A 9153-nucleotide genomic window follows, 5' to 3' on the forward strand; every position below is an offset into this window, starting at 1 on the left:
AAAACTTTATGTGTCTACTCAGAAAGAGCTACATAACTGTCCAGTGCTTGACTCAAAATCAAGAAACAGATAATAGTGCACATTGATGGAGAACTGAGTTGATCCACTTATAAATTACATTCTAAAAAAGCAAATTCTTTCCATTCGACTTTTCAATAAATAAAAATAAATATCTCAATAAATAAAAGTAAACAAAGTATAGTGCATAATGTATTTAATAGTTCATCTTTTAACCATTAATTATACAGCTTTGGGTGAACTAAAAGAATAAATACATTTTTCTTATTCTCAAAAAAAAAAGAAAAAAAAAGAATTCTGTTGGTGGCAAAGCAGACCAGAGCCCTTTACCATCAGAAAATAGGCACACAGGGTCACATTCCTCTAAGGTCTCAAGGTTCACAAAATTAATAAATAATGTCTCTGAAAAGATTAATTTTATAAGCAATATAAGCAATTTCCTTCTGAAAAGATTAATTTCATAAGCAAATCACAGGCAACTTGAATTTCATCCTTATGAAAGCTTAGGAAAATTTTTCTTACATATTTATCATTTTAATTTAGGTAATTTGAACTGTTCTACAAAATGTACAAGATGAGATTTCTTCCACATAGACAGTGTCCTGTTCCTGGACTCTGTCTATGTATCTTGCTTCATTTATTCCTGGGAAGACAAGCAGCAGACCCTTGTTTTACAAAGCAAATCATTGAAATCTCCCCAAATGCAAAGTCATTTAGATGTTGGTAAACTGTAGGAGAGATTGTGTGGTGGAATTATGACACGCTGGACAACTTTGAAGCCAACTCTGGTGGAGAGGATCTTTTGAGAAGTGTGGTTAACGCAGAACAGTCTTCTAGGTCTTCCAGTTTTTCTACTATCTTTATAAGACTTTCCACTGTGTCACAGGACAGCACCCGGGAGGTGTTGGCTCTGAACTTCGCCTCTAGGTCCTCCTGGCTCAGTGGTTTCCTCCAGTGACCATAGAAGGTGTCAGACCGATGGGTGAAGGTGGTCCCGTCCTTGAGGGTGACACTTATTTCACAGTACAGTGTGTTGAAGCTTGGCAGGTTGTCTGGAGGGTGCTCCAGCTCTACCTTACCAAGAAGGTCTCTCACCTGTGACCTGTTGATTTGGTGTGTTTGGAATGATGGGACGGTGATGCCACCATCCAGCAGCATGGCACAGGTCACGTATTGGAAGGAATGACGGGCTTCGTGCTCTGAGTCTGGGAAGGGTCTGTTTACATACTGGATGTCTGGAATCCTGAGTACAACTTTCTCAATGCACTTAGTGGGGAACTGGGCTCCGTCTGTGACCACATGCTTTCTCACAGATGCTGCTGCATCTGCCACCCAGTGGGTAGCCAGATGCGCAGGAAAACTCTTGATGGCCACATCTTGGTGGTCCAGCAGCCAAGTGTGGGAATCTAGGTTTGGAAGGACTTTGGGGGAATAGTTGGTATAGAAGGCCCCAAAACCTGCCTCTAAGTCAAAGACTTGCTTGTTTCCTCGGAGACCCAGCATTGCCAGAGAAGCAGCCTCTATCCCATGCTTGGCAGCATTGCCAATGTGAAGGGGCTTGGTCTCAGTGGCAGCATTCGCTATGGGTGCCCCGGCATGAGAAACAGCAATGGCCAGAGCCTCTTGGCACTTTGTCAAGCTGAGTCCTAAAAGCTTGGATGCAGCCGCCGCACTACCCAAAGTTCCTACCACCGAGGGTGGATGGAATCTGGAAAGCAAAGAAGCCGAGTTGGAGAGTTACCAGCCTTACCCACCAGGAGGCAGTACAGCATTGTGATTAAGAGAATTCATATGGGCTGTGCTACCTTGGTTCAAATCTCAGCTCTATCACTTACGAGCTGTGTGATCTTGGGAAAGTTATTCAACTTCTCTCTCTGCCTGTTTTTTGTTTTCATAATAATGTCTACCTCTTAGTGTTTTGGGAGCCTTGAATGAATTCACATGTTTACAACAGTGTCACATAGTGAGTTCTTCATAAATAGTAGAGTTATCATTTGCCAGAAGGGCAAAAGTTGTTGATTGCTGAAAGGTAAGGGTAAGAATTGAAGGTCTTGTAGAGATTGTGAAACTTTACTGTACAGTATTTTCTTTTTTTTTTTTTTTTATTGTTGGGGATTCATTGAGGGTACAATAAGCCAGGTTACACTGATTGCAATTGTTAGGTAAAGTCCCTCTTGCAATCATGTCTTGCCCCAAAGTGTGACACACACCAAGGTACTGTATAGTATTTCAATTTACTTCTCACCTGGCAGGCTAAGTGGCAAAATAAATATGAGATTGAACCACGTGATATGGCCAATATTTGGCCATTTTTTATTTACAGGATGAACAGTTAAGGTTAGGATATTCTGAATATTCTCATTAGTCTGAAGGAACCCTATCAAATATCAGAGTAGATTCTTCTTTAAGGGATCAGGAGTACTCAGAGCACTCACAAATGCCAGAATGACGTGAATCACATGGGATGAGAGGCCCTGATTTATGTCATCATTGTGATTGATTGATCTCTAAACCCAAAGGAAAATTTTCATTAGCACTTCTGAAGTCACACCTTTGTTTCTGGATATGGGGTTTCGTATGTGACTTATCTGTTAGCACTAACGCTTATACCTTCAGCTGAGCTGACCTCTAAGGCAGGAAGCTCTACAGAGGTGATGAGGGGCAGATGAAAAGGAATATTGCCGCTCGATGGGACAAATTCTCTCCATACCTCTTTGGAATGTCGTTGGCTTCCTTGGAAAAATGCAGTAATCGGCCTTGCACTTCAATACCAACATTGAAAGCCAGCAGCAGGTCAAGGCCAGAAAACCTTGGACTCTGAGGCAGAGCTTCTGATAAAGCTGTGATGACAGGAAGGACAGCCCCGGAAGGGTGAGTGGCAGGGTGCCACGTATCATCAAAGTCCATTGAGTGAATCTATGTAAACAGATAAAACAACAACAAAAACAAAAATTTCCTTGACTATAATTTATGCTTTAGACCAGTTTTGCTTTGAAATGATCTTGTTTAATGTGAGTTTTTTTTTTTTTTTATTTGATTCTCCAAAAAGGAAACCTGAGAACTGGCTGTGAATTTTAATCATGTGGCCAGGTACTGAGACATGCCCAGAGGACAGAAGGATCTTGGAGAGCAGCTTGCAAGCCCTGAGGACCCTGTGTCTTAACCAGGTGGCCTGTGCTCGCTCTGCCATAGCTCTTGGAAAGACCTATATCCCCCTTTAAAAACAAAGCTGCAGAATCAGGTGGCTGCTTCTTCCTCCCTCCCCCATCCTTTAAACAAGTTGCTCTAAAAGTTCAATGTCATGTATTCCATATCAGCCCATATAGTTTTCTATCTTTTCATTATCAAGTAATTTCAAACTTTTAGAGGAGTTGCCAAAATAGCATAACAATTCTAAAACCCAGATTAACTATTAAACTATATTTAAAAATCATTACTTTTGTTCTTTAAGGTTTTATTCCTCTTCATCCAAGCTACTTGTTTTTCCCTTTTATGAAAATAGTAATAACCAGAAGTTCATTTACTACGTTTTTATGCCTATTTGATGTGGCTGGTGCATTTCCCACTGCTTGCTGGACATTTACTTCTGAATGCACTGTTGGGTTTGACTTTCAATATTTTGAGCTACTGTGTCCTCATAAACCATAAAAATATCTTGAAAATCCCCAATATGTTCATTTCCAAGTTATATCTTAAAGAATACTGCCCTTGACACACAGAGAAAGCATAAAAATCATCGGTCAGATGAGAAGTGCTGATTTGGGGGTTCATAAAATATGTATATGCTATGTGGCTATTGTTCCTTTCTCAAAAAGTATTTCCTGAATGAATAGATGAAGGAATGAAAATCACATCCTGGATAGAAACTGGCACCCACCACAGAAAAAACTGAGAAGAAATTGTGTCTGGATATTGGGTTTTCTGTTATTTTCTATATACATTTAAGGTTTACAGTTGGGGTATCTTAGGAATATTTTTATCTAAATCTTCCCCCTTCCATCTTATTTCCTTGACTGCACAATTTATTTGGAAAGAATCAATTTGCCATAAAAAGACATGAAAACTAAATTAGTACACAGGAGAAAGCATAGGCCCATTTATCTCTTTGGATTTTAATTATGTCATCTGTAATAGGGAATTTGGGTGATTTCTGAGATATTATCTGGCTCTAAAATTATTAAAATATTCAGTAGTTGAAGAAATATGAAAATCTCCTTACAGCCACACCGTTAACAAAAGCAGCATATGCAGGTGGGAGCCTGAAGCCTGGCTGACCCCAAACAGTGCTGGATATGTTGGAACTATAGACCTGCAACACAAGAATATCAATTAGTGAATGCAGTGTGAATACAATACACCAAGTCACCATTTCAAGAGTTACTCTTCTTCTTTGGAGGCATTCTGTTAATAGTTCTTACTTGAACCTTTTGTGCAAGGTAGAAGCCTTGGTCACTGATCCTCTCTTCCTCGCAGAATACCTCACTTTCCTCATGGAAGGGAGAGGAGGTGCTGGGGCTTGGTGCTCTATTGTAAACCAGCAGTGCTGCAGGGATGAGTGTCTGAATTGACTCCTACTTGCTTCTTGTGGTAAATGCCAGGGAAGGTGGCCTAACCGCCTGTCCTAGCTCAGCCTATGGAGAGCCATGCTGCATCTCCTATGTACTTGCCCGCTCTGCTTAGAGTACTCGACTGGTCTCTTCTCCAGGGAATCTTAAATTCCTTGCACCAACAAATGATCTGTGATCGGTGCTACTCCTTCTAAGACTTTCAGGTCAAAATGTGCTTTTAGTTATTATAACTATATTATAACCTTATAATATAATATGTTATATATTGTGAGATATTACTAGTGCATGGTTTTAAGACAGTGGCTTAGTAAAGGGTAGGGATGAATGGTAAAACTCAGATACCGAAACACAGAAAATCATAGAACACAGAAAACCACATAGAACAATGTGATATACATCACATACTATTTATAAAACTAAGTATAGAGTAAGCAAAACACCTGTATGCACACTTGCTTTTATCTCTAAAGTAGACTCTGAGCTTCTTACTTTGCTATATTGGCTGGCTTTGCGGAACACCTCTGTACTGGTTCCCAGGAACCCAACTCCAAGGGTATCCAGAATCATCCTCTTGCTCCTCTGAATAACTTGATCTGTAAGGTGCCCCACTTTCAAGCCGTGGATCAGTCTGGCGAAGCTTTCTGTGACAGACTTTGGAGGGAAGAGTGTTAGAACAGTCATATGCTCCACTTTGTACTTGATTGTTATATAGAGTTTTGCTCCAATAGAATAAACCCAGTTGATTAAATTTTGTTCAAATTTCTAAAAAAAGACGTGTGCTAAGCACCTACTATGTGTGAGACTTAGGGATGTAGAAATGTACAGTAGCCAGTGTCTGTCCTCAGTCTGTTGGAGGAAAAGGCTAGTAGGCAAATGACAATGACAGCACAGGATGGGCGATGGTGGAGGGAAGCACAGAAAGTTGGGGTGACGGGAAGGACACCTTGCCCCTGTAATGGGGATTGCTGGGAGTGTGTGTGGTACATTCAGACAGCTGCCTTGTTCACATGTGTCCAGGGGTTGCACTGAGTGTGTCAAATGCATTGTCCATTTAATACCCACAAATCTCCAGGTAGGTGCTCTTACACGTGAGGAGACTGAGATTTAGAAAATTGAAGCTACTAATTTTCAGTTAGTAGCTCAATTTTAAGTCTAACTCCTCTAAGTCTAACTGCAAAATCAGTGCTTCTGGCTCTTAAGTCTATTTTTTGTGGTATATTTTCTTTCATTTTTACCATTTCTGGAGTTTTCATTTCTTTGTATGGATCAGGGGTTGGCACACTATGACTCATGGGCTAAGGCTGGCTGGCTTCCTCTTTCTGTAAATGGGGTTTAACTGGAAACAGCCATTCCCATTTGTTTACATGTGGTGTGTGCTTGTTTTTTACACTACAATGGAAACCCAATTTTCTGAAGTATGGTCTGAGGAACACAAGGATGATAACTACCTGGGATTCTTGCTGAAAATGAACATTTCTGGTCATTACTCTAGAACACCAGAGTTAGACTGTCCCTAGAAATAGAAACTTTGGAAGTGGAGGGCAGGATTCTGTTTCCATGAGGATCTTCAGGTGATTCTCAAGTGCTCTGTGCTCCAAAGTCCAACATTGCAGCTACTCTCCATGTGTGGTGATTGAGCACTTGAAATTTGGCCAGTGCAAATTGAGATGTGTCATCAGAGTAAAATCAAGACTGCATTTTGGAGACTTAGTAGGAAAAAAAGAGTATAAAGCATCTCAATATTTAAAAAATATTTCTTATTTATTTATTTTGTTGCAGTTTTTGGCTGGGACTGGGTTTGAACCTGCCACCTCTGGCATATGGGGCTGGTGCCCTACTCCTTGAGCCACAGGTGCCACCCCTCAATATTTAAAAAATATTGATTACATGCTGAATCAATGTTTAACACAATGATATCAATAATAGGATAATATAAAATATTAATTTCATCTTCTAAAAATATGGTTACTAGGAAATATAAAATTACATGACTTGAGATGCTCTGGCTGTCCTTTCATATTGGTGGAGGCTGCCTGGAGATGTGGATACCTGATCTGGTAATGAAAACTTAAGAGGACTCATGCAGGAAGCCATGCAGGGGATGAGGATGGAGGTTAAAGGTGGAGGGAGCAGCCTGGGCCAAGGCTTGGCGGTGTGAGGGGCTGGAGGGAATTTGGCACACTTGAGCTGAGGAGCTGCATGCAGGAGACACAGGTAAAAAGGAGAATGGATTTGCAGCCTAGGACTGAGCAACAAACTTTACGTCATGTTAAAGACCATGTGGCCAACTGGAAGCACAATGCTGTCTTAAGAAAGGCAGAGAAATCTCTACAGACTTGGAGAGAGGTAGACAAAGGCAGTGAAGGGATTGCTACAGGAGCCCAGGTCCTAGATGGGGAAATGGCTGTGCCATTTGCCAAAAGGGAGAACACAGAAAGAGGAACAGCCTTCTGGGCAATGACCATGGGCTTAGTGTGACCTTGTTGAACATGAAGTGCCTGTGGTCATCCCAGTGAAGAAGGTCATGTGCATTTCAGAAGCAGCAAAGTACTTTGTAGTTCCTTTCATTGTCAAACTCTCCAAGGTATAGACCATGACTTTGTTTTCTACACATCTTCATGAGAGAACATCTGTTGTGTATAGTTAAAAACATGCACTCTTAAGTCTGGTTTCACCATAGGCCTAGCACGTAGGTCCACTTAGTAAATATTGGGTTGCTTTCCTTTCTTACTCTGATAATTACATCGTTCCATGACTTACTCTGCCTCTTAGAGCATCTGATAGCTCATTTTAAATGAGCTCAGTGCCAGGGCAGAGTCGCAGAGATGGAACCACTGCGCAGGTGAAAATCCTTCAACCTGGCCACTAACTAGTCCTGTTATCAGAGAGTCCAGATTTATCAAGCAAGGAATACCTGCTATTTTTAAGAGGGCAGGCTACTTTTTATGCCTCTGGTAGCTTTAATAGAAAGGTAAGGAGAGTTTGGAGTGGGAGAGAAGCTGGTTGGGTGAGAGAAAGGGTGCTGGCACAAGTTTCTGATTAGGGTAGAAAACAACAATAATGTAGATTTTCATGCTGCTAGAAATTTGAGTAGACATATTTAGGGGCAAAGGGAGGGAGGAATGGAGGGAAAAGAACTGGGCTGATCTGCCAAGTAAAACTTCAGAGATTCAAGTAGCAGTTGGATATGTGGTTCTCAGGAAAACTACCTCTTTTTCACCTCTCTTCCCACTCTGACAAGTCCCACAGTTGAGGGTATATAGTGACTGACCATTCAGCTTCTTCGGGGTTAGAGCTGACCTGGGGGTGCTTTATAGGGAAAAGTGTATGCTCAGGGTGCAGGTGGGAGGTGCAGCCTCAACCTGCAGCCCAGGAGGGGTTGTGCCATCCATTCACACCAGGCTGATGGTGCTGCTAGTGACTTAATATATGGGGCTCCCAGGACTCCCACAAATCCTGAATACCGCCCTGTGTGCCAAAGAATGCATGGCTCTTCTTGGCCCAAACACACAGCTGCTTAGCTATATGTGAACCTTATATTCATCAACTTCTAAAATATCTTTCTGCTGTTCTTGACTTTCTCATGGCATTTAAATTTCTTTTTAGTTACATACAGTGATTAATATATGAATTAAGGAATAGTATGCATTCATTGAATAAATACTACATTTCATGAGTCCTTGCTATGTGTCTAACACTGTGCTAAGCTCTCTAGAATATCAAACCAATACGTTAAGGCTTGTGCTTCAAAAGATTATCTTCTGTAAGGGACAGTGACAGTGGGGAGATAGAAGTGCCACAAGGCGATGTCATAATGGACACATATAAGAGTAGGAGGTTAGAAGTCAACAGACTTATAATAATTCGTTTTCTTCCTGGTTTTATACAATAGAGGCATGTCGCTTACTTTAAAACACTGGTGAAAACCACTACACGGTTAATTAGGTACCCCAGAGGCTAAGAGAAAAGTTGAAATGTCATTTCTTTGAAGCAGAAGAAGGTAGTGACTTAAAAGGACAGGGCAACTAAGGATATCAAGGAAAGAAGAAGTAAGCCAGAAAAGCAATTTAAGTAAGCCACATAAAATGCCCACCATACCTTGAGCACCATGTTGTCCTACAGAGAAGGTTAGCTCAGGAGTGAATGGAAGCAGTGATTTGCTCGCTGGGCGGCTGACTGCCTTTATACCGTTCACTCCTCTACAGCGCATTTCCTTTCACTTTGTTTTAACTCTAGAATTTCCATCATTTCAACACCTCCAAACTAAATGCACTTCAACTTCCTCTATGATGAAGTGTTTCACTCCTCAGTGGATAAAGAATTAAATGAGGCTAGGAAGTTCAGTAGTGACGATCATAGGATTCCTCACAGGCTTCAGAAAAACAGAAACTTGGGTGGTGCCTGTAGCTCAAGGAGTGGGTGCCCACCCCATATACTGGAAGTGGCGGGCTCGAAACCGGCCCTGGCCGAAAACTACAAAAAAGAAAAAATAAATACATAAAGGAAACTTAGGGTAAAACTAGGATTGTCTCTATGCATAGATGGCTACGTCAATGTTAGAAAAAAT

General features: G+C 41.2%; 1 protein-coding gene across 1 annotated transcript; it reads right to left on the reverse strand.

Moving 5' to 3' along the window:
• Nucleotides 1-234: 234 nt before the first annotated feature.
• On the reverse strand, nt 235-8772 carry ACOD1 (aconitate decarboxylase 1). The gene is made up of 5 exons (XM_053563766.1): nt 8685-8772; nt 5076-5237; nt 4238-4327; nt 2729-2934; nt 235-1726 (listed from the first exon to the last, which is right to left on the reverse strand). The coding sequence occupies exons 1-5, from the start codon at nt 8694-8696 to the stop codon at nt 772-774; spliced, it is 1425 nt and encodes a 474-aa protein (XP_053419741.1). The 5' UTR covers nt 8697-8772; the 3' UTR covers nt 235-771.
• Nucleotides 8773-9153: the final 381 nt, after the last annotated feature.

The sequence above is a fragment of the Nycticebus coucang genome, chromosome 15 (assembly GCF_027406575.1).
Source record: "Nycticebus coucang isolate mNycCou1 chromosome 15, mNycCou1.pri, whole genome shotgun sequence".
NCBI lineage: Eukaryota > Metazoa > Chordata > Mammalia > Primates > Lorisidae > Nycticebus > Nycticebus coucang.

What these genes read in the sequence shown, in the direction of transcription:
- ACOD1 (XM_053563766.1), bottom strand. An exon ending in AAGCCAGCCAATATAGCAAA is followed by an intron (nt 4,328 to 5,075) that starts GTAAGAAGCTCA and finishes CTTGTGTTGCAG; the next exon opens with GTCTATAGTTCCAACATATC. An exon ending in CTTTTGTTAACGGTGTGGCT is followed by an intron (nt 2,935 to 4,237) that starts GTAAGGAGATTT and finishes CTGTTTACATAG; the next exon opens with ATTCACTCAATGGACTTTGA.